Source organism: Heptranchias perlo, chromosome 33 (assembly GCF_035084215.1).
Source record: "Heptranchias perlo isolate sHepPer1 chromosome 33, sHepPer1.hap1, whole genome shotgun sequence".
NCBI classification, from domain to species: domain Eukaryota; kingdom Metazoa; phylum Chordata; class Chondrichthyes; order Hexanchiformes; family Hexanchidae; genus Heptranchias; species Heptranchias perlo.
Window position 1 is genome coordinate 942,465 of NC_090357.1, and position 25,565 is coordinate 968,029.

General features: G+C 52.9%; 1 protein-coding gene across 1 annotated transcript; it reads right to left on the minus strand.

Moving 5' to 3' along the window:
* On the minus strand, positions 1–23,484 carry LOC137301245 (zona pellucida-like domain-containing protein 1). Its single transcript, XM_067970706.1, has 11 exons — positions 23,472–23,484; positions 20,677–20,787; positions 18,405–18,631; positions 11,988–12,175; positions 11,021–11,093; positions 8,910–9,007; positions 5,366–5,452; positions 5,083–5,254; positions 3,766–3,877; positions 2,910–2,945; positions 1–182 (listed from the first exon to the last, which is right to left on the minus strand). The coding sequence occupies exons 1-11, from the start codon at positions 23,482–23,484 to the stop codon at positions 1–3; spliced, it is 1,299 nt and encodes a 432-aa protein (XP_067826807.1).
* Between the last annotated feature and the right edge of the window lie 2,081 nt (positions 23,485–25,565).

Genomic DNA, 25,565 nt, shown 5'->3' on the forward strand with positions numbered 1-25,565 from the left:
TCAGTCTACTGAGTAACGGGTGACATTGGGATTCTGGTTTGGTTGTTTCCTTTTAGACAAGTGGTTCCTTATCCACATTCTGACGATGACGATCATGACAAGACCAGTGGTGATGGTCAATACGGTGCCAACAATTGGACCCACCAGGGTCATGTGATTGTCCTTCCTGCTGTGGACTGTGCCTGAGAAATGGGAACAGAAAAATCTTTAGTCATCACAGGAAGAAATCGACTAGAGGTTCACAAAAATAAAGGAATCCCAATGGTGCTAGAATCTCAATTGTTATGATGGGAGATCTTCAGAGCTCCAACGAATGGCCCAGAGTAAAGTCACCGCTCGGTGTTCCACTGAGACGAGGAAGGTTCAGTTTGTAATCATGTTCAAACCATGAGTGCGAATGGACATCATTAACATAGAAACATAGAAAATAGGAGCAAGAGTAGGCCATTCGGCCCTTCGAGCCTGCTCCCTCATTCAAAATGATCATGGCTGATCGTCTAACTCAGTACCCTGTTCCTGCTTTTTCCCCATATCCCTTGATCCCTTTAGCATTAAGAAATATATCTATCTCCTTCTTGAATACATCTAATGACTTGGCCTCCACTGCCTTCTGTGGTAGAGAATTCCACAGGTTCACCACCCTCTGAGTGAAGAAATTTCTCCTCATCTCGGTTCTAAATGGCATACCCCGTATCCTGAGACTGTGACCCCTGGAACTGGCTGGGAGGGAGCTGGATTAACACTTACAGGTGAAATGCTAGAGGGTCACCTTGTTTAATGACTGCTATCCGTGATTTCTCTATTCATTTAAGTTTAACGAAAAGTGTGTGTGAAGTAGGGAACAGGGTGAACAGGAAAATATACTAGTCTCTACTGATGTTAATCCCTCTCCCTCACACTGTCTCTCAGTAACCCCTCTCCCCCAGCGCCCTGTGTTACTGACTGTATCTCTACTGATGTTAATCCCTCTCCCTCACACTGTCACTCAGTAACGCAGCGAGGGTGGAGGACGTGGAATGCAGTACTGTGTGTATTGCTTTTATTTTTATGCTGTTTAATTGACGCACCTGAAGCTACTCTTCAGTCCTATCGTGTATGACAACAACATAAGCATCAGTCTGCTGTCAGCACAAAGCAAGTCAGGTAAACTGTACACAGACTGTCCATAAAATAACTCCCACAAAATACAAAGAACGTTCATGCTTTTTAAAAAAGAAACAAATAGAATATTATTTTGATTAAAAATTAATATTTTGATAGGTAATAGCCATGATGTGTAAATGCTTCTTCCCATCCTGGATTGGATTTGGGACAATGTGATTTTTTATTGTGAAACTCTGGTCAAAACCCAATGCCCAGGGCAGACAATTGGGGGAGGAGGAAGGGTCTGTAGGATCGAGTATCCGGAGTTAGGGAATGGTCTGTAGGATCGAGTATCCGGAGTTAGGGAAGAGTCTGTAGAATAGAGTATCCGGAGTTAGGGAAGGGTCTGTAGGATCAAGTATCCGGAGTTGGGAAGGGTCTTTAGGATCGAGTATCCGGAGTTGGGAAGAGTCTGTAGAATAGAGTATCCGGAGTTAGGGAAGGGTCTGTAGGATCAAGTATCCGGAGTTGGGAAGGGTCTTTAGGATCGAGTATCCGGAGTTAGGGAAGGGACAGTAGGATAGAGTATCCGGAGTTAGGGAAGAGTCTGTAGGATCGAGTATCCAGAGTTGGGAAGAGTCTGTAGAATAGAGTATCCGGAGTTAGGGAAGGGTCTGTAGGAAAGAGTATCCGGAGTTGGGAAGGGTCTTTAGGATCGAGTATCCGGAGTTAGGGAAGGGACTGTAGGATAAAGTATCCGGAGTTAGGGAAGGGTCTTTAGGATCGAGTATCCGGAGTTAGGGAAGGGTCTTTAGGATAGAGTATCCGGAGTTAGGGAAGAGTTTGTAGGATAGAGTATCTGGAGTTAGGGAAGGGTCTGTAGGATAGAGTATCCGGAGTTAGGGAAGGGACTGTAGGATAGAGTATCCGGAGTTAGGGAAGAGTCTGTAGGATCGAGTATACGGAGTTAGGGAAGGGACTGTAGGATAGAGTATCCGGAGTTAGGGAAGGGTCTTTAGGATCGAGTATCCGGATTTAGGGAAGGGTCTTTAGGATCAAGTATCCGGAGTTAGGGAAGGGTCTTTAGGATCGAGTATCCAGAGTTAGGGAAGGGACTGTAGGATAAAGTATCCGGAGTTAGGGAAGGGTCTTTAGGATCGAGTATCCGGATTTAGGGAAGGGTCTTTAGGATCGAGTATCCGGAGTTAGGGAAGAGTCTGTAGGATAGAGTATCCGGAGTTAGGGAAGGGACTGTAGGATCGAGTATCTGGAGTTAGGGAAGAGTCTGTAGGATAGAGTATCCGGAGTTAGGGAAGGGTCTGTAGGATCGAGTATCCGGAGTTAGGGAAGAGTCTGTAGGATAGAGTATCCGGAGTTAGGGAAGAGTCTGTAGGATCGAGTATCCGGAGTTAGGGAAGAGTCTGTAGGATAGAGTATCCGGAGTTAGGGAAGAGTCTGTAGGATAGAGTATCCGGAGTTAGGGAAGAGTCTGTAGGATAGAGTATCCAGAGTTAGGGAAGGGTCTGTAGGATAGAGTATCCGGAGTTTAGTAGGAAGAAAGGAAGGAAGTTGAGAGGAGCAGTGACTGATAAAATAGCGACACGAGAAAGGTCTGAATGGAGAGAGTTCGGAGGTCAGAGATGAGAGAGGGATTGTTTATCGAGCATCTCGTCCAGGAGTACGAGGGACGTGTTTGAACCTCCCCAGTGATGGGAGCCAATGGAAGTTCAACACGGCAAAACTACACAAAACCCCCCCTGACCCAAGGGCCATTTTATTCGGTCTTGGCTGAGGATAGTTTGTGCAATACATTTTATGCCACTTACCGCTCAGAGGTGTTGGGATGGTGGAGGCCACGTAATCTGAGACAAAGAGAAATGAACATTTCAGTTAGGAGATCGCATGGTACAAAACAGGCGCAGAATCAAACCCATATTTTGGCGACATTTCATGAATTTCAGCCTTCCAGGCCAGATGGTCTGTTAACTGGAACCAATTTTGGGGGATGTTGCAGGTGTATAATTGCTTCCTTTTTGAATTGCTTTCTTTTCTCCCCTCCTCTCCTGAAGGCATTGACTCCTTGCTGGAATCTCATTCCACAACTGTCAGTCATCTGCTACTACTTCAAATTTGAGTCTTGAAGGTGAGTGGCCATTAGACCATGAGGGACAACACAACTGGGTCCCACCCTGTCCACAGTCAATGTCCACATCTTCCAGCCTGTCCGTTTCTTCCGCTTGTCACAATTTTTGGTCACATTTTTCTTTCACTATTTCCCATTGTAAATTGCTATGTCAACATTTCCCATTCAACTATCACGATGCAGTTGTAGGTTCTGACTATCAGGTGGCTCTTTGGAGCTGATCTCTGAAGTCTCTCTCGAACTCTGTACCAGAGAGAGTGTCTGTTTGCCTGATGTGGAGTACACACTCTCTCCCCATAGGGACACATCCCACCTGCCTAAACCCTGCGAACTAGTGCAGATCGGCAGAGCCAAGACCCAAGGGTTCTCCAAGTGTGCGTGGAGGTACTGCTTGAGCTATTTGTCCATTTAGGACCACATCACCCTTTACGTCATTGGCTTGTAAGATTATCCAAACCTCTGCTGTCCGTATCCTAACTGGCACCAAGTCCCATTCTCCCATCACCCCAGTGCTCGCTGACCTACATTGGAGAAAGTACCTTCTTCCTTGGTATAAATGGGTCCGGATGAGACTGTGAAGGCTTCTGTTGTCACTCTATCAGTGGGAAGAATTTCTCTTCTTCGCCTCTCCCTCCCATCACTGGAGCAGCCCTGTGTGGTTTACAAGGAGACACTCATGTCCAAAGATTCATACAGCACAGAAAGAGGCCATTCGGCCCATCATGCCTTTGCCGGCTCTTTGAAAGAGCTGTCCAATTAGTCCCACTCCCTGCTCTTTCCCAGAGCCCTGCAAATTTTTCCTTTTCAAGTATTTATCTAATTCCCTTTTGAAAGTTATTATTGAATCTGCTTCCACCGCCCTTTCAGGCAGCGCATTCCAGATCAGAACAACTCGCTGCGTAAAAACATTCTCCTCATCTCCCCTCTGGTTCTTTTGCCAATTATCTCAAATCCGTGTCCTTTGGTTACCGACCCTCCTGCCAGTGGAAAAAGTTTCTCCTTATTTACTCTATCAAAACCCCTCAACACACAGACAGACAGTCATTATTAACACATACAATAATCACTGTGTGTCACAAATATTTGGTGTAGCCTCAGGCTACATGAGGAACGCAGGATCACACAGAACCAGAAAGGCATCGCTGCACTGGTTAATGATCTCCAATCCATGGAGAAAATCCCAGGCGGGACATGGATACTTTCCTTACTGAGAAGGAGGAAACGGTGGAGGTGGCTCCTGCTCAGATTGTTGCTGCATATCTGGAGCAGGTCTGGTCCCTGTCAGAGACATGGAACAAATCACCAACTCACCCCCTCAACTTTCCAAACAGGGAAAGAGCAGCGGGAACGACCAGACCTGTGACAGGAAATAATGTATAATTTCCAGCACTAGATGGTGCCTCAAGGACTGGTGATAGGTGAACGCCTACAGAGTGATGGCGAACGCACTCCAACCCGTGAAACGCACTCCAACCCGTGAAACGCACTCCAACCCGTGAAACGCACTCCAACCCGTGAAACGCACTCCAACCCGTGAAACGCACTCCAACCCGTGTGTAATCCTGTGTGTAACACACGCCAGTCTGTGTAATCCTGTGTGTAACACACTCCAGCCTGTGTAATTCTGTGTGTAACACATTCCAGCCTGTGTAATTCTGTGTGTAACACACTCCAGCCTGTGTAATCCTGTGTGTAACACATTCCAGCCTGTGTAATTCTGTGTGTAACACATTCCAGCCTGTGTAATCCTGTGTGTAACACATTCCAGCCTGTGTAATTCTGTGTGTAACACACGCCTTAGTGTGGATGTGAATCAGCCACATGGACACCCGAGTGTTTTATTGATAAGCACTCACTTGTAATAATGAGTGGCAGGTATCAGCCTCACAGAGCCTGGTGATACAGTGCACGGAGATTGTGGAGAGTTCCCTATCCCTGTGCTCAGTGAACCGGAATGCATCAAAAACAAATTGGGATTTCTTGCTGATTCCGTTCCTGATGATGATTGTGGGCGGGGTGAGGTTGCACCTGGAGTTAAACATGGCGATGGCCGTTAACAATCGAGCAATCTGCAGTATCCAGATATTCATTCTAATGTAAAAATAAAACTATATCGAATCAAACTCTGAACACCATTACCCGGTGAAGAATGTGTGTCCATTGTCGGGTGCAGAGATGTTGAATGGAGAGGGCGTCGCAAAGCAGTGATCCAGCAGGACATTAAAACTGAAAATCAAATAGATGCTCCATTACTCACACTGCCTTATGGACCAATTCTTTTCCCCCAATTGACTCCCCTCCCACCTCCTCCTCTTCTCGCTGCTCTGCGGGTCCCAGAAGCACCAACAGCGTCTCATACTTTACCCAAGTGACCATTCTTCATATGTGGGCCCAGACCCAGCAAGATATTCAACCAGGGGGATGGGTATCATCACCAAGCCTCTCCTGACATCCCCAAACACCAACATTTTCCAGCAAGGGTCACCAAATAACCCTGGCTCACTTATCGCTCCCTAGCTCAGGTGAATTGTAGGGCCCCGACCAAGATCGGCTAATTGTGCCCAAACTGGGAATTGGACCTGGGACTCTCCCGGCCTGTGCGGTGAACCAATACTTTAAAACATTGTGTAAAGTGTTAAAGGATTCAGTCGGGTAGAAATGGAGAAACGATTTCCTCTGGTGGGGCCACAATCTTAAAATTAGAGCTAGGCCGAAATCAGGAAGCACTTTTTCACACAAAGGGGAGTGGAAATCTGGAACTCTCTCCCCCAAAAGTCTGTGGATGCTGGGGGTCAATTGGAGTTTTCAAGACTGAGATCGATAGATTTTTGTTGGGTATCGAGGGATAGGGAGCAAAGGGGGGAAATGGAGTTGAGATGCAGATCAACTATGATCTAATTCATAGAATCATAGAAGTTACAACATGGAAACAGGCCCTTCGGCCCAACATGTCCATGTCGCCCAGTTTATACCACTATGCTAGTCCCAATTGCCTGCACTTGGCCCATATCCCTCTATACCCATCTTACCCATGTAACTGTCCAAATGCTTTTTAAAAGACAAAATTGTACCCGCCTCTACTACTGCCTCTGGCAGCTCGTTCCAGACACTCACCACCCTTTGAGTGAAAAAAATTGCCCCTCTGGACCCTTTTGTATCTCTCCCCTCTCACCTTAAATCTATGCCCCCTCGTTATAGACTCCCCTACCTTTGGGAAAAGATTTTGACTATCGACCTTATCTATGCCCCTCATTATTTTATAGACTTCTATAAGATCACCCCTTAACCTCCTACTCTCCAGGGAAAAAAGTCCCAGTCTGTCTAACCTCTCCCTGTAAGTCAAACCATCAAGTCCCGGTAGCATCCTAGTAAATCTTTTCTGCACTCTTTCTAGTTTAATAATATCCTTTCTATAATAGGGTGACCAGAACTGTACACAGTATTCCAAGTGTGGCCTCACCAATGCCCTGTACAACTTCAACAAGACATCCCAACTCCTGCATTCAATGTTCTGACCAATGAAACCAAGCATGCCGAATGCCTTCTTCACCACCCTATCCACCTGTGACTCCACTTTCAAGGAGCTATGAATCTGTACTCCCAGATCTCTTTGTTCTATAACTCTCCCCAACGCCCTACCATTAACGGAGTAGGTCCTGGCCCGATTCGATCTACCAAAATGCATCACCTCACATTTATCTAAATTAAACTCCATCTGCCATTCATCGGCCCACTGGCCCAATTTATCAAGATCCCGTTGCAATCCTAGATAACCTTCTTCACTGTCCACAATGCCACCAATCTTGGTGTCATCTGCAAACTTACTAACCATGCCTCCTAAATTCTCATCCAAATCATTAATATAAATAACAAATAACAGCGGACCCAGCACCGATCCCTGAGGCACACCGCTGGACACAGGCATCCAGTTTGAAAAACAACCCTCTACAACCACCCTCTGTCTTCTGTCGTCAAGCCAATTTTGTATCCAATTGGCTACCTCACCTTGGATCCCGTGAGATTTAACCTTATGTAACAACCTACCATGCGGTACCTTGTCAAAGGCTTTGCTGAAGTCCATGTAGACCACGTCTACTGCACAGCCCTCATCTATCTTCTTGGTTACCCCTTCAAAAAACTCAATCAAATTCATGAGACATGATTTTCCTCTCACAAAACCATGCTGACTGTTCCTAATTAGTCCCTGCCTCTCCAAATGCCTGTAGATTCTGTCCCTCAGAATACCCTCTAACAACTTACCCACTACAGATGTCAGGCTCACTGGTCTGTAGTTCCCAGGCTTTTCCCTGCCGCCCTTCTTAAACAAAGGCACAACATTTGCTACCCTCCAATCTTCAGGCACCTCACCTGTAGCGGTGGATGATTCAAATATCTCTGCTAGGGGACCTGCAATTTCCTCCCTAACCTCCCATAACGTCCTGGGATACATTTCATCAGGTCCCGGAGATTTATCTACCTTGATGCGTGTTAAGACTTCCAGCAGCTCCCTCTCTGTAATATGTACACTCCTCAAGACATCACTATTTATTTCCCCAAGTTCCCTAACATCCATGCCTTTCTCAACCGTAAATACCGATGTGAAATATTCATTCAGGATCTCACCCATTTCTTGTGGTTCCGCACATAGATAACCTTGTTGATCCTTAAGAGGCCCTACTCTCTCCCTAGTTACCCTTTTGCCCTTTATGTATTTGTAGAAGCTCTTTGGATTCACCTTTGCCTGATCTGCCAAAGCAATCTCATATCCCCTTTTTGCCCTCCTGATTTCTCTCTTAACTCTACTCCGGCAATCTCTATACTCTTCAAGGGATCCACTTGATCTCAGCTGCCTATGCATGTCATATGCCTCCTTCTTCTTTTTGACTAGTGCCTCAATCTCCCGAGTCATCCAAGGTTCCCTACTTCTACCAGCCTTGCCCTTCACTTTATAAGGAATGTGCTTACCCTGAACCCTGGTTAACACACTTTTGAAGGCCTCCCACTTACCAGACGTCCCTTTGCCTGCCAACAGGCTCTCCCAATCAACTTCTGAAAGTTCCTGTCTAATACCATCAAAATTGGCCTTTCCCCAATTTAGAATTTTAACTTTTGGGCCAGACCTATCCTTCTCCATAGCTATCATAAAACTAATGGAATTATGATCACTGGTCCCAAAGTGATCCCTCACTAACACTTCTGTCACCTGCCCTTCCTTATTTCCCAAGAGGAGGTCAAGTTTTGCCCCCTCTCTAGTCGGGCCATCCACATACTGAATGAGAAATTCCTCCTGAATACACTCAACAAATTTCTCTCCATCCAAGCCCCGAATGCTATGGCTGTCCCCGTCAATGTTGGGAAAGTTAAAGTCCCCTACTATTACCACCCTATTTTTCTTGCAGCTGTCTGTAATCTCCTTACATATTTGCTCCTCAATTTCCCGTTGACTATTTGGGGGTCTGTAGTACAATCCTATCAAAGTGATCTCTCCCTTCTTATTTTTCAGTTCTACCCATATAGACTCAGTGGGCGAACCCTCGGATATATCCCCTCTCACTACTGCCGTGATGTTCTCCCTAATCTAGAACGCAACTCCCCCTCCTCTCTTACCTCCTGCTCCATCGGTGGAACAGGCCCGAGGGGCTGAATGGCCTCCTCCTGCCCCCATGTTCCTACATACACTTACTTTGCAGTTAGATTCTTGACACTGACTTCAACATAAACCTTGTATCTGAGTGGGAGACCAGTGTCAGGGACAATCAGCGGAGACGTGTAGTTCAGATCCTGTTCAGAAAGAAGCAAATAGAAGTTACAAAGAAATTGTGAACCTCTTGCTCCCCCTATCAGGATAACAGGGGGTGAAACAGGGACCCAGACAGCTGAGAGGAGCCCCACATGTCTCCATACTCGTGCTGGTTGTAATCACTAAACACTGTCTCTCGCTGTCTGCTTCATCCAATGTTTTAAACACACCATTATGTTTACAAATGCTCTCAGCTCCGACATCTCTGATTTTATTCGGATCATCCCGATTTTTTTTCCCTGGCACTAAATTTGTGAGCCTGCTGTGCGTTCCATGTTGAGATGTTGAGTGTTGAGAGGCAGTGGGCTCCGTGGTTTATACTCTGGGATTTGGGTTAAAATCCGGCCCGGACTGATGGGATGTAAATTTCTCTGATTACTGGCTCTATTCCCATATTTCATCCATGGTAACAGCAAATCCCAGTGCACTCTGTGAATGGCCAATCTTATCATTAATCATTCAAAAAAATCTTATTGGTAAAAAAAGATAAGTCTTCAGAAGGGGGCGGGGCTTAAACTGCTTTCTAAACCCAAACTGAAGAGAGGATGGGCTTACACTGATTGACATGGATTGTAACCAATCCATAGGGAGCATGGCATAAGCCGGAAAAATCAACAGCAAAGCCCAACTTAATAAGTGACGCTCCAGGCAACAACTCCAAATTGAAGACCAGGCTCATTCCCCAGGTACAGGCCTCTGAAAGACAACATTTCCCAGGCACTTATTGCACTGTCTGGGTCACTCTCAGCCTTGAGAAAAATGGAGTGATTTAATTGCTCAGTTTTCTGTTTTCCTTGTACATTGATAGTGACCGACAGAATTTACAGTTCATCAAATCAGTGAGTTGATTGGTAACAAGAGCTAATTGCTCGTTTCAGCTCTCACTAATTTCTGCCCCACAGCCCTGTATTGTTTTGATGCCCGGAAGGTATGAATTGTTTAATTTCTTTAGTAATTATTATTTAATTTTGAGATGTGATATCTCTGAATTCACACTTTCAGGTGAGACACACTCAAACAGTGTGACTGGGACAGACGCCAAATCTCAGGCCCCAACCTCCCAATGATACTGAATATTTACCCCTTTCTCAACACACTCCCAGAACTGAAGCTTGCCCCACACCTCCATCGTGTGAATCCTCCACAGTCCCGGAGACCGGAGACCGGAGACTGGAGCTCCAGACACTCGCGGAGACCGGAGACTGGAGCTCCAGACAGTCCCGGAGACCGGAGACCGGAGACAGGAGCTCCAGACAGTCCCAGAGACCGGAGACTGGAGCTCCAGACAGTCCCGGGAAGCAGAGCTCCAGACACTCGCGGAGACCGGAGCTCCAGACACTCGCGGAGACCGGAGCTCCAGACACTCGCAGAGACCGGAGCTCCAGACACTCGCGGAGACCGGAGCTCCAGACACTCGCGGAGACCGGAGCTCCAGACACTCGCGGAGACCGGAGCTCCAGACACTCGCGGAGACCGGAGCTCCAGACACTCGCGGAGACCGGAGCTCCAGACACTCGCGGAGACCGGAGCTCCAGACACTCGCGGAGACCGGAGCTCCAGACACTCGCGGAGACCGGAGCTCCAGACAGTCACGGGGAGCGGAGACCGGAGCTCCAGACAGTCACGGGGAGCGGAGACCGGAGCTCCAGCTCTGAATTCTGGGCTGACATCCAGCGGGATTCTCGTGTCCGGTGGGTGTGGGTGGCCCCCCCCTCATCGTATGGGTTGTGGGAGCCCAGAAAACGCTCCCCCCGGATAGGACTGACCCCCCTATTGGCCGGTATAAAGATGTTTACGGCCATGGGAGGGGGTTGACGGTGCGGCCGGTCAGACTGTTACTCTGCCGGCGAATCCTCCCACTACATTTAGGGAAAACGGTGCAGTTACGATGAACCCACTAAGCCGTTGGGCGGTGTTCCTGCACAGACACAGTGTGGGTTGGTGGGATGGGTAAGCAGGCAGTCATGGCCAATATTAAAGACTCTAAGCCTTACGTTGTACAGCTGCAGAGTGAGGGTACTGCTGAAACTTCCATTGCTCGTGGCCACTGCAATAGAAATTGAAGACCTGAATGAAACAAAGACAAAGATTATAAATTGAGGGAATGGCAGTCAGTCAATCGATTTACTTGCACATTGTCACCGGGCTCAGTCCGTGAAACATTCTGCGCAGAGATGGCCATTCTGGGGTCTGTTTATACAGTGACATGGCCAGAGATCTTGGACCTGGTTCCCCAGGCCACAGGCTCTCTGTTATCTCATCCAACTGACCATTCTTCATGTGTCAGCCTAGACAGTGAGTAGGGCCAGGATATTCGACCTTGGACAGCATCACAGTTGACCCAAGTCCAATGTCCACGGATGGAGACTTCCTTCCCCTAATTATTCCTGTTCTGGTCAAACTAAGACCGTTCTGATGTCTGGGGCTCAGTACCTCCCTGCTCACTGCATATAGCCACACTTTGCACCTCTCCCAAACACTCACCCTTTACCTTTGACAGGCTGTGTCTAAAGTCCCAGTGGCCCAGGGCCCATGTGTGCACCGACTCCCGTTTACCTGCCCCTGTGGGCAGACTTGCTGCTTCACATTAAAAAGAAAGAACTCCCATTTCTATAGGACCTCTCATAATCTCAGGACGTCCCAAACCGCTTTACGGACAATGAAGTACTTTTGAGATGTAGTCACTGTTGTAGTGTGGGAAACATGGCAGCCAATTTGCGCACAGCAAGATCCCACAAACAGCACTGTGATAATGACCAGATAATCATTAAATCAGATGATCTGATCATTATCACATTGCTGGTTTTTGAACCTTGCTTTGCCCAAATTGGCTGCTTCATTTCTCAACGTCATTTATTGACTGATCACTTGGAACGTCCGGAGAGATGCAGCAAGGTATTAAATGGGAGCAAACTCTTTCCTTCTCTTCTCCCGCCTCATACCAGAAAGAGGGAGACTTACATTATAAGCTTAGTATTGTTGAGGATATATTCGAGAGGGTACTTGCAGGAGAATTTATAATACACTTCAGGGCTGTAACTGATGACTGAGAACAGACTGTGCGGGAGGTCGATAAAACCAGAGATGACAACAGATTGGAAATTGGAAAACTGAGCAAAGGCCCCAGTTCCAGGCCCCTCATCAACAATCTGAAACACAGACACAAAGTATAAAATAATGGCAGCAGTTCACTGGCCGTTTCTCACCATCACTTGTTATAATTATCGTTTAAACCGTACTCATAACATCCGTCTGTACAGCACTCACTTCTGGATCCCCTCCACAATTCCACTCCCTCACCTCATCTTCCTCATAGTCTCTCTCCTGCCCCCTCTCCCTGTCCCTCTCCTACCCCCTCTCCCTGTCCCTCTCCTGCCCCCTCTCCCCGTCTCTCTCCTGCCCCCTCTCCCCGTCTCTCTCCTTCCCCCTCTCCCCGTCTCTCTCCTACCCCCTCTCCCTGTCCCTCTCCTTCCCCCTCTCCCCGTCTCTCTCCTGCCCCCTCTCCCTGTCCCCTCTCACTGTCTCTCTCCTGCCCCCTCTCCCTGCCCCCTCTCCCTGTCCCTCTCCCTGTCCCTCTCCCTGTCCCTCTCCTACCCCCTCTCCCTGTCCCTCTCCTACCCCCTCTCCCTGTCCCTCTCCTACCCCCTCTCCCTGTCCCTCTCCTACCCCCTCTCCCTGTCCCCTCTCCTGCCCCCTCTCCCTGCCCCCTCTCCCTGCCCCCTCTCCTGCCCCCTCTCCCTGTCCCTCTCCTGCCCCCTCTCCCTGTCCCTCTCCTGCCCCCTCTCCCCGTCCCTCTCCTGCCTCCTCTCCCCGTCCCTCTCCTGCCCCCTCTCCCCATCCCTCTCCTGCCCCCTCTCCCCGTCCCTCTCCTGCCCCCTCTCCCCGACTCTCTCCTACCCCCTCTCCCCATCTCTCTCCTGCCCCCTCTCCCCGTCTCTCTCCTGCCCCCTCTCCCCGTCTCTCTCCTGCCCCCTCTCCCCGTCTCTCTCCTGCCCCCTCTCCCCGTCTCTCTCCTGCCCCCTCTCCCCGTCTCTCTCCTGCCCCCTCTCCCCATCTCCCTCCTGCCCCCTCTCCCCGTCTCTCTCCTACCCCCTCTCCCCGTCTCTCTCCTGCCCCCTCTCCCCGTGTCCCTCTCCTGCCCCCTCCCCCTGTCTCTCTCCTACCCCCTCTCCCCGTCTCTGTCCTGCCCCCTCTCCCCGTCTCTCTACTGCCCCCACTCCCCGTCTCTCTCCTACCCCCTCTCCCCGTCTCTCTCCTGCCCCCTCTCCCCGTCTCTCTCCTACCCCCTCTCCGTGTCCCTCTCCGACCCCCTCTCCCCGTCTCTCTCCTGCCCCCTCTCCCCGTCTCTCTCCTGCCCCCTCTCCCCGTCTCTCTACTGCCCCCTCTCCCCGTCTCTCTCCAACCCCCTCTCCGTGTCCCTCTCCTACCCCCTCTCCCCGTCTCTCTCCTGCCCCCTCTCCCCGTCTCTCTACTGCCCCCTCTCCCCGTCTCTCTCCTGCCTCCTCTCCGTGTCCCTCTCCGACCCCCTCTCCCCGTCTCTCTCCTGCCCCCTCTCCCCGTCTCTCTACTGCCCCCTCTCCGTGTCCCTCTCCTACCCCCTCTCCCCGTCTCTCTCCAACCCCCTCTCCCCGTCTCTCTCCAACCCCCTCTCCGTGTCCCTCTCCTACCCCCTCTCCCCGTCTCTCTCCTGCCCCCTCTCCCTGTCCCTCTCCTACCCCCTCTCCCTGTCCCTCTCCTGCCCCCTCTCCCCGTCTCTCTCCTGCCCCCTCTCCCCGTCTCTCTCCTACCCCCTCTCCCCGTCTCTCTCCTGCCCCCTCTCCCTGTCCCCTCTCACTGTCTCTCTCCTGCCCCCTCTCCCTGCCCCCTCTCCCTGTCCCTCTCCTACCCCCTCTCCCTGTCCCTCTCCTACCCCCTCTCCCTGTCCCTCTCCTACCCCCTCTCCCTGTCCCTCTCCTACCCCCTCTCCCTGTCCCCTCTCCTGCCCCCTCTCCCTGTCCCCTCTCACTGTCTCTCTCCTGCCCCCTCTCCCTGCCCCCTCTCCCTGCCCCCTCTCCCTGCCCCCTCTCCTGCCCCCTCTCCCTGTCCCTCTCCTGCCCCCTCTCCCCGTCCCTCTCCTGCCTCCTCTCCCCGTCCCTCTCCTGCCCCCTCTCCCCATCCCTCTCCTGCCCCCTCTCCCCGTCCCTCTCCTGCCCCCTCTCCCCGACTCTCTCCTACCCCCTCTCCCCATCTCTCTCCTGCCCCCTCTCCCCGTCTCTCTCCTGCCCCCTCTCCCCGTCTCTCTCCTGCCCCCTCTCCCCGTCTCTCTCCTGCCCCCTCTCCCCATCTCCCTCCTGCCCCCTCTCCCCGTGTCCCTCTCCTGCCCCCTCCCCCTGTCTCTCTCCTACCCCCTCTCCCCGTCTCTGTCCTGCCCCCTCTCCCCGTCTCTCTACTGCCCCCTCTCCCCGTCTCTCTCCTACCCCCTCTCCCCGTCTCTCTCCTGCCCCCTCTCCCCGTCTCCCTCCTACCCCCCTCTCCGTGTCCCTCTCCGACCCCCTCTCCCCGTCTCTCTCCTGCCCCCTCTCCCCGTCTCTCTCCTGCCCCCTCTCCCCGTCTCTCTACTGCCCCCTCTCCCCGTCTCTCTCCAACTCCCTCTCCGTGTCCCTCTCCTACCCCCTCTCCCCGTCTCTCTCCTGCCCCCTCTCCCCGTCTCTCTACTGCCCCCTCTCCCCGTCTCTCTCCTGCCTCCTCTCCGTGTCCCTCTCCGACCCCCTCTCCCCGTCTCTCTCCTGCCCCCTCTCCCCGTCTCTCTACTGCCCCCTCTCCGTGTCCCTCTCCTACCCCCTCTCCCCGTCTCTCTCCAACCCCCTCTCCCCGTCTCTCTCCAACCCCCTCTCCGTGTCCCTCTCCTACCCCCTCTCCCCGTCTCTCTCCAACCCCCTCTCCGTGTCCCTCTCCAACCCCCTCTCCCCGTCTCTCTCCAACCCCCTCTCCGTGTCCCTCTCCAACCCACTCTCCCCGTCTCTCTCCTGCCCCCTTTCCCTGTCTCTCTCCGGCCCCCTCTCCCCGTCTCTCTCCAACCCACTCTCCCCGTCTCTCTCCTGCCCCCTTTCCCCGTCTCTCTCCTACCCCCTCTCCCCGTCTCTCTCCGGCCCCCTCTCCCCGTCTCTCTCCTGCCCCCTCTCCCCGTCTCTCTCCTGCCCCCTCTCCCCGTCTCTCTACTGCCCCCTCTCCCCGTCTCTCTCCTACCCCCTCTCCCCGTCTCTCTCCGGCCCCCTCTCCCCGTCTCTCTCCTGCCCCCTCTCCCCGTCTCTCTCCAACCCCCTCTCCGTGTCCCTCTCCTACCCCCTCTCCCCGTCTCTCTCCTGCCCCCTCTCCCCGTCTCTCTACTGCCCCCTCTCCCCGTCTCTCTCCTGCCTCCTCTCCGTGTCCCTCTCCGACCCCCTCTCCCCGTCTCTCTCCTGCCCCCTCTCCCCGTCTCTCTACTGCCCCCTCTCCGTGTCCCTCTCCTACCCCCTCTCCCCGTCTCTCTCCAACCCCCTCTCCCCGTCTCTCTCCAACCCCCTCTCCGTGTCCCTCTCCTACCCCCTCTCCCCGTCTCTCTCCTGCCCCCTCTCCCTGTCCCTCTCCTACCCCCTCTCCCTGTCCCTCTCCTGCCCCCTCTCCCCGTCTCTCTCCTGCCCCCTCTCCCCGTCTCTCTCCTGCCCCCTCTCCCCGTCTCTCTCCTGCCCCCTCTCCCTGTCCCCTCTCACTGTCTCTCTCCTGCCCCCTCTCCCTGCCCCCTCTCCCTGTCCCTCTCCTACCCCCTCTCCCTGTCCCTCTCCTACCCCCTCTCCCTGTCCCTCTCCTACCCCCTCTCCCTGTCCCTCTCCTACCCCCTCTCCCTGTCCCCTCTCCTGCCCCCTCTCCCTGTCCCCTCTCACTGTCTCTCTCCTGCCCCCTCTCCCTGCCCCCTCTCCCTGCCCCCTCTCCCTGCCCCCTCTCCTGCCCCCTCTCCCTGTCCCTCTCCTGCCCCCTCTCCCCGTCCCTCTCCTGCCTCCTCTCCCCGTCCCTCTCCTGCCCCCTCTCCCCATCCCTCTCCTGCCCCCTCTCCCCGTCCCTCTCCTGCCCCCTCTCCCCGACTCTCTCCTACCCCCTCTCCCCATCTCTCTCCTGCCCCCTCTCCCCGTCTCTCTCCTGCCCCCTCTCCCCGTCTCTCTCCTGCCCCCTCTCCCCGTCTCTCTCCTGCCCCCTCTCCCCATCTCCCTCCTGCCCCCTCTCCCCGTGTCCCTCTCCTGCCCCCTCCCCCTGTCTCTCTCCTACCCCCTCTCCCCGTCTCTGTCCTGCCCCCTCTCCCCGTCTCTCTACTGCCCCCTCTCCCCGTCTCTCTCCTACCCCCTCTCCCCGTCTCTCTCCTGCCCCCTCTCCCCGTCTCCCTCCTACCCCCTCTCCGTGTCCCTCTCCGACCCCCTCTCCCCGTCTCTCTCCTGCCCCCTCTCCCCGTCTCTCTCCTGCCCCCTCTCCCCGTCTCTCTACTGCCCCCTCTCCCCGTCTCTCTCCAACTCCCTCTCCGTGTCCCTCTCCTACCCCCTCTCCCCGTCTCTCTCCTGCCCCCTCTCCCCGTCTCTCTACTGCCCCCTCTCCCCGTCTCTCTCCTGCCTCCTCTCCGTGTCCCTCTCCGACCCCCTCTCCCCGTCTCTCTCCTGCCCCCTCTCCCCGTCTCTCTACTGCCCCCTCTCCGTGTCCCTCTCCTACCCCCTCTCCCCGTCTCTCTCCAACCCCCTCTCCCCGTCTCTCTCCAACCCCCTCTCCGTGTCCCTCTCCTACCCCCTCTCCCCGTCTCTCTCCAACCCCCTCTCCGTGTCCCTCTCCAACCCCCTCTCCCCGTCTCTCTCCAACCCCCTCTCCGTGTCCCTCTCCAACCCACTCTCCCCGTCTCTCTCCTGCCCCCTTTCCCTGTCTCTCTCCGGCCCCCTCTCCCCGTCTCTCTCCAACCCACTCTCCCCGTCTCTCTCCTGCCCCCTTTCCCCGTCTCTCTCCTACCCCCTCTCCCCGTCTCTCTCCGGCCCCCTCTCCCCGTCTCTCTCCTGCCCCCTCTCCCCGTCTCTCTCCTGCCCCCTCTCCCCGTCTCTCTACTGCCCCCTCTCCCCGTCTCTCTCCTGCCCCCTCTCCCCGTCACTCTCCTGCCCCCTCTCCCTGTCTCTCTCCGGCCCCCTCTCCCCGTCTCTCTCCAACCCCCTCTCCCCGTCTCTCTCCAACCCCCTCTCCGTGTCCCTCTCCTGCCCCCTCTCCCTGTCTCTCTCCGGCCCCCTCTCCCCGTCTCTCTCCTGCCCCCTCTCCCCGTCTCTCTACTGCCCCCTCTCCCCGTCTCTCTCCTGCCCCCTCTCCCCGTCTCTCTCCTGCCCCCTCTCCCCGTCTCTCTCCTGCCCCCTCTCCCCGTCTCTCTCCTGCCCCCTCTCCCCGTCTCTCTCCTGCCCCCTCTCCCCGTCTCTCTCCTGCCCCCTCTCCCCGTCTCTCTACTGCCCCCTCTCCCCGTCTCTCTCCTACCCCCTCTCCCCGTCTCTCTCCTACCCCCTCTCCGTGTCCCTCTCCGACCCCCTCTCAGTGTCCCTCTCCGACCCCCTCTCAGTGTCTCTCTCCGACCCCCTCTCAGTGTCTCTCTCCGACCCCCTCTCAGTGTCTCTCTCCGACCCCCTCTCAGTGTCTCTCTCCGACCCCCTCTCAGTGTCTCTCTCCGACCCCCTCTCAGTGTCTCTCTCCGACCCCCTCTCAGTGTCCCTCTCCGACCCCCTCTCAGTGTCCCTCTCCGACCCCCTCTCAGTGTCTCTCTCCGACCCCCTCTCAGTGTCTCTCTCCGACCCCCTCTCAGTGTCCCTCTCCGACCCCCTCTCAGTGTCTCTCTCCGACCCCCTCTCAGTGTCTCTCTCCGACCCCCTCTCAGTGTCTCTCTCCGACCCCCTCTCAGTGTCTCTCTCCGACCCCCTCTCAGTGTCTCTCTCCGACCCCCTCTCTGAGGCTTTGCCTGTATCTTCTTTTCCCCACTAATGTTCTCCCACCCACCCCCCCTCACCTAAAGATGCCGACCCTCCAGTCACCACATGCGACCATAGATAGTTCGCATTGGCCAGCTATTCGACCATAGAGGAAGACAGTGATCCTGGTCTCACCCGTTGCCCACATGTGCTGACTTTAGGGGAGGGGTCAATCAGAAGCAGGAATCCTGCCTGTTTCGTCCCCTCCCGAGCTCAAACACAAATTATAACCTTGCAGATTCTATTGTTCAGTATCATTTCGGTCATGTCTTTACCCCTGGGACAACAGCGAGTCCCTCTGTCTCCAGCTCCCTTCCTCCCTCCATCTGTACCCCCTCCCAAATCTACCCCGCCCCCACTCAATGACACACAAACCCCACAAAGCACCGACCTGGAAGATGTTCCCACAGTTGTTGTGGCCGGTGTGATTGACAAGGAATGAATATCGAATCACGGGCGGAGTGACCGCAGAGTCCACTCTCCCCTCACAGTCTGGCTCATTGTGTCCGCCATTGAGAGCTAGGGTCAAGGGGTCAAAACCAGCAAAGAGTGGAGGGCAAAGGTTAATGGATAAATCGATCAATTGAACGCCACAATCAATGGAAATATCCTGGTTTTCTGAAATGGGAAAGAAACTGTTCAAAGATTCAAATCGAAACAGCAGTTAAATAACAAAATATTACAGCAACTTCGCAAAATAAAATATATCCCATAAATAACACCGAGTCCATAACACTCCGACATAGCCCACACCCCTCACTGTAACACTCAGATATATCCCACACCCCTCACTGTAACACTCAGATATATCCCACACCCCTCACTGTAACACTCAGATATATCCCACACCCCTCACTGTAACACTCAGATATATCCCACGCCCCTCACTGTAACACTCTGATATATCCCACACCCCTCACTGTAATACTCTGATATACCCCACACCCCTCACTGTAATACTCTGATATATCCCACACCCCTCACTGTAACACTCTGATATACCCCACACCCCTCACTGTAACACTCTGATATACCCCACACCCCTCACTGTAACACTCTGATATACTCCACACCCCTCACTGTAACACTCTGATATACCCCACACCCCTCACTGTAACACTCTGATATATCCCACACCCCTCACTGTCACACTGATATATCCCACACCCCTCACTGTAACACTCTGATATACCCCACACCCCTCACTGTAACACTCTGATATATCCCACACCCCTCACTGTAACACTCTGATATACCCCACACCCCTCACTGTAACACTCTGATATACCCCACACCCCTCACTGTAACACTCTGATATATCCCACACCCCTCACTGTAACACTCTGATATACCCCACACCCCTCACTGTAACACTCTGATATATCCCACACCCCTCACTGTAACACTCTGATATATCCCACACCCCCTCACTGTAACACTCTGATATACCCCACACCCCTCACTGTAACACTCTGATATACCCCACACCCCTCACTGTAACACTCTGATATACCCCACACCCCTCACTGTAACACTCTGATATATCCCACACCCCTCACTGTAACACTCTGATATATCCCACACCCCTCACTGTAACACTCTGATATATCCCACACCCCTCACTGTAACACTCTGATATACCCCACACCCCTCACTGTAACACTCAGATATATCCCACACCCCTCACTGTAACACTCTGATATACCCCACACCCCTCACTGTAACACTCTGATATATCCCACACCCCTCACTGTAACACTCTGATATACCCCACACCCCTCACTGTAACACTCTGATATATCCCACACCCCTCACTGTAACACTCTGATATACCCCACACCCCTCACTGTAACACTCTGATATATCCCACACCCCTCACTGTAACACTCTGATATATCCCACACCCCTCACTGTAACACTCTGATATACCCCACACCCCTCACTGTAACACTCTGATATACCCCACACCCCTCACTGTAACACTCTGATATATCCCACACCCCTCACTGTAACACTCTGATATACCCCACACCCCTCACTGTAACACTCTGATATATCCCACACCCCTCACTGTAACACTCTGATATATCCCACACCCCTCACTGTAACACTCTGATATACCCCACACCCCTCACTGTAACACTCTGATATATCCCACACCCCTCACTGTAACACTCTGATATACCCCACACCCCTCACTGTAACACTCTGATATATCCCACACCCCTCACTGTAACACTCTGATATACCCCACACCCCTCACTGTGACACTCTGATATACCCCACACCCCTCACTGTAACACTCTGATATACCTCACACCCCTCACTGTAACACTCTGATATACCCCACACCCCTCACTGTAACACTCTGATATACCCCACACCCCTCACTGTAACACTCTGATATACCTCACACCCCTCACTGTAACACTCTGATATACCCCACACCCCTCACTGTAACACTCTGATATACCCCACACCCCTCACTGTAACACTCTGATATACCCCACACCCCTCACTGTAACACTCTGATATACCCCACACCCCTCACTGTAATACTCTGATATACCCCACACCCCTCACTGTAACACTCTGATATACCCCACACCCCTCACTGTAACACTCTGATATACCCCACACCTCTCACCAATACTCAGGCCTACCTGGATACCTGTTGTACTTTGCCCCACAGTTGTAATCAGTCTGTACACCTTGAATAAGAAAGGGAAGGAGTGAGATGGAGAAATGTAGCCTCCTCACTGAGGTAGCCATATCTGTGAAGAACATGAAGAGAAATTATAAAATAACACTGAGCCACCAAATCCCCTTTAAAATAAAGCTCCATTTTGGCTCCCTCTCCCTCTCCCCCTCCCCTCCCCTCCCCCTGCCCCTCTCCCTCCCCCTCCCCCTCTCCCTCTCCCCTCCCCTGGAGCCTAACTCGTGCCAGAGGGGCAGGTCTCCAATCTCTGAGTGTCTCTAATATTCCACCCAAGGTACCCAGAGATCCTGACAGTGAGTGCTGGCAAGCTATTCCACCATGGGGGTATAAAGCCTAGCCCGTTCCTACACTCTGCTGACTCCTGCACTCATGCATTTAGTGCAGTGTTTCTGATACTGGACTAGAAAACTCGAGGTTATGGGGTCCAATCCCAACATGACAAATTATGAAATTAATTCAATAAATCTGGTATCAGAAAGCGACCAAGAAACCCAGCTGGTTCACTGATGTCCTTCAGGGAAGAAAACCTGCCGTCCTTCCCCGGTCAGGCCTATAGGTGACTCCAGTCCCACACTAAGTAGGTGGCTCTTAAATGCATTAATGGCCTGACAAGCCACTCAGTTGGGGGTTGCCAACTCTGCTGGCCGTATTCCTGGAGGTTTCATCAAAGGACCTCCCACCTCAAACCATCCCCCCCCACATTCCTGCCATTGGTCCATCCTCCAGGTGCCCCACCTTCCCGCGGCCAATGGAAGGAGCAGAAACACCAAGACTTTACACACAAATATCCACAAACGCTGTGTCTCCGTCTCGTTCCGCGCCTCAGGGTTAAAATCAAGTGAGGTTCAGTTTTGAGAGCAACATTTTTGAGCCTAAAAGTTAAGGATTTTGCTCCAAATTAAAAGGCCCCAAACTTGGCCAAGAAATAAACACGAGGGAGGAGAATTTCCAGGGAGATCTCCCGATCTCTCGCTGGAACATCGGCGAATGTCAGACCCTGGAGAAATGGCGTCTCCCTCAGTGTCCCAACAATCTCCCACTGGAGAATCCTGTGGAATTTCCAGCTGCAGAAATCAGGTAAATAAATAAACCCCGGAATTATTCTGTGAAATTCACACGACATGAACGCTGATTGGAGTGACTCGCCTCCCCCCTCCCCCCTCCCCCCTCCCCCCCTCCCCCTCCCCCCTCCCCCTCCCCCGCCCGATGGGGCAGTGGGTAAATCTGATACCCCTCGGGTACCGACAAACCCAGACCTGGAATTCCTGGTCTGTGTTGAGCAAACTGGTCTCAGCCCCGGGATCCCGGGATCCCCGCTCCTGATCACCGTCCTGTGATCCCAGGATCCCCGTTCCTGATCACCGCCCCAGGATCCCTGTTAGAAAGTGTGGATTTTGGGTGAGGATGGGATTGGGATTGGGATTGGCAGTGATGCTTCGCCATGGTGGAATAGCTGGCTTACATCCACTGTCTGGACTCAAAACAGAAAGAAGGGCCACTCAGAGGAGGCAAAATAAAAGAGAGACTTGCAATTCACCACCTCAGGATGTCCCAAAGGTCTTTACAGCCAATGAAGTGTAGTCACTGTTGTAATGTCGGAAACGCAGCAGCCAATTTGTGCACAGCAAGATCCCACAAATAGGAATGAGATAAATGACCAGATAATCTGTTTTAGTGACTTTGGTTGAGGGTTAAATATTGGCCGGGACACCTGGGAGAACTCCCCCTGCTCTTCTTCAAAATAATGCCGTAGAATCTTTTACGTCCACTTGAGAGGGGCAGACGGGGCCTCGGTTTAACGTCTCATCCAAAAGACGGCACCTCCGACAGTGCAGCACTCCCTCAGTACTGACCCTCCGACAGTGCGGCGCTCCCTCAGTACTGACCCTCCGACAGTGCGGCGCTCCCTCAGTACTGACCCTCCGACAGTGCGGCGCTCCCTCAGTACTGACCCTCCGACAGTGCGGCACTCCCTCAGTACTGACCCTCCGACAGTGCGGCGCTCCCTCAGTACTGACCCTCCGACAGTGCGGCGCTCCCTCAGTACTGACCCTCCGACAGTGCGGCGCTCCCTCAGTACTGACCCTCCGACAGTGCGGCGCTCCCTCAGTGCTGACCCTCCGACAGTGCGGCGCTCCCTCAGTGCTGACCCTCCGACAGTGCGGCGCTCCCTCAGTACTGACCCTCCGACAGTGCGGCGCTCCCTCAGTACTGACCCTCCGACAGTGCGGCGCTCCCTCAGTGCTGTCCCTCCGACAGTGCGGCGCTCCCTCAGTGCTGACCCTCCGACAGTGCGGCACTCCCTCAGTACTGACCCTCCGACAGTGCGGCGCTCCCTCAGTACTGCCCTGGGAGTTTCGGCTTGTATTTTTGCTCAAGTCTCTGGAGTGAGACTTGAACCCATGACCTCTAGACTCAGAGGCACGAGGCGAGCTGCTGCGTTACGGCTGACACAAAATCTTAATCCAGAAATTACTGTTTGAGAGTTTCATTTCCATGAACATTTACCACATTTGTCGAACATTCCTCAGCTTCTTAACAGAAACATTGGCCAGTCTAATATCGTTTAAACATTCACACACTCATTTTGAAACTACATTCTACATTCTTGTTCTTAAACAAAAGTCTATGCTCCCATCCCTTTGAAAATAATACTGTTAAATTAAAGCGTTTAAAAACGATTTTAAGAATTGTGCTTGCTGCATAAAATCAAGATTGTAAATAATCCTCATCCAGTACCTGTGACTGCCATTGGCTCTCAGAGTCTCACTGACTCTCCATTAGGAATTTATAACCTGCGTCAAGACAAAACGATTCTCCAGATCGGTGTCAGTTGGAAGTACTTGATACCTGAAAGAAGAGGGTGATGTGAGGGTCCCTCCCCCCGTCTCCTCCTCCTCCTCCTCCCACACCTTCAGCCTTCTGTTGTTTATTGATATCCCCATCTCTTTTCTCCGTCTCTTCTGAAAGTGCAGACTTCTCACTGATATTCACTCCTCGGGAGCCAGTGAACCTTCCGGTAACTCCAGCAGGTGGTCCATGCTCGATCTGTGACCCCCGACAGGAGGGTGAGTGGGAAACTTGACCACAGGGAGGGTCAGCGGGCTATTGACCACAGGCAGGGTCAGCGGGCTATTGACCACAGGCAGGGTCAGCGGGCTATTGACCACAGGCAGGGTCAGCGGGCTATTGACCACAGGCAGGGTCAGCGGGCTATTGACCACAGGCAGGGTCAGCGGGCTATTGACCACAGGCAGGGTCAGCGGGCTATTGACCACAGGCAGGGTCAGCGGGCTATTGACCACAGGCAGGGTCAGCGGGCTATTGACCACAGGCAGGGTCAGCGGGCTATTGACCACAGGCAGGGTCAGCGGGCTATTGACCACAGGCAGGGTCAGCGGGCTATTGACCACAGGGAGGGTCAGCACAGCCTATCCTGATCCTGTCCCCATCTGAGGACCACACGCACACTCACTTCCAGCGGGGTTTGTCAGATAGAGTCACTGGGGGGTGGGGGAAAGTGTGGGCTGTGCTTGGGATGGGGGGAATCCTCGATCAGGACAGGGCTGGTGGATGCTCCGTACCCTTGGGATCTAATCACCTTTCTTCTGGTTATCGAGCAGATTGATGTCAGCCTCGGAGAATGGAACATTTCCTCGCTTCATACAACAAACACTCCCAGATCCACAATGCAGCAATAATTGGGAAACGTCCCTCAAAGAGACTAAAATATGGGAGGGTGGGGAACGATGTGGTAAAGGGGATGTGTTTGAGGTGGAGGGTCAGTTACTGGGCAGTATTGAAGGATCTTTCTCTGTATCTAACCCGTGCTGTTCCTGACCTGGGAGTAGAATAATAGAATGGTTACAGCACGGAAGGAGGCCATTTGGCCCATCTAGTCCCTGGCGGCTCTATACAAGAGCAATCCAGCTAGTCCCACTCCCCCGCCCTATCCCCGTAGCCCTGCAATTTTTTTCCTTTCGAGTACTTATCCAGTTCCCTTTTGAAGGCCATGATTGAATCTGCCTCCACCATCCCCTCGGGCAGCGCATTCCAGATCCTAACCACTCGCTGCGTAAAAAAAGTTTTCCTTCATGTCGCCTTTGGTTCTTTTGTTTGATGGGACAGTGTAGAGGGAGCTTTACTCTGTATCTAACCCTGTACCTGCCCTGGGAGTGTTTGATGGGACAGTGTAGAGGGAGCTTTACTCTGTATCTAACCCGTGCTGTACCTGCCCTGGGAGTGTTTGATGGGACAGTGTAGAGGGAGCTTTACTCTGTATCTAACCCGTGCTGTACCTGCCCTGGGAGTGGTGTCCAGACACTAACTTTATAAAGTGGAGAATTGTTTCATGACCATTGTTGATATCATGGAGCCTGAGAAACAGAAAAAGCAGCCAAGAAAACTAAATATTTCTCCATTTACACCGCTGCAATGATAGAGCTTTGCTTTGGGCAGAAGGATTGGAACAGATATAAAAACAAGCAGAAAGGGAGTGAAGAATCTGGGTGTTCTCTGCTTCTCTCGCTATCAGGATCGAGCGATCTTGAAATGTTACAACACAATGATGTTGCTATGTTGGAACACAATTGGACAGGTTCTTTCAAAAAGTTCAAACATCAATTAGGCAGAGAATTGGCCCGTTCTCTGCTACTCCTTGTGTCACTAATCTTGATGGCAATCCACCAGCAGTGCATGTTTCTTGATCAAACACTGTGATGGTGACAGGAGATAATACAATGGAGAGCAGGAGACGTCAAAAGTAGAATCGTTCCCTGTCCTTTCAACCGTGGGACCTGGGGTCAACGCCATCCCAGACCAATGGGATCAAAG

Bases quoted from the DNA above. Each gene is read 5' to 3' on its own strand.
- LOC137301245 (XM_067970706.1), bottom strand. The intron at 11,094-11,987 runs GTAAGTCTCCCT...TGTTTCATTCAG, and splicing joins AACAATACTAAGCTTATAAT to GTCTTCAATTTCTATTGCAG. The intron at 5,453-8,909 runs GTAAGTGTATGT...TTTGATTTTCAG, and splicing joins GTCAAGAATCTAACTGCAAA to TTTTAATGTCCTGCTGGATC.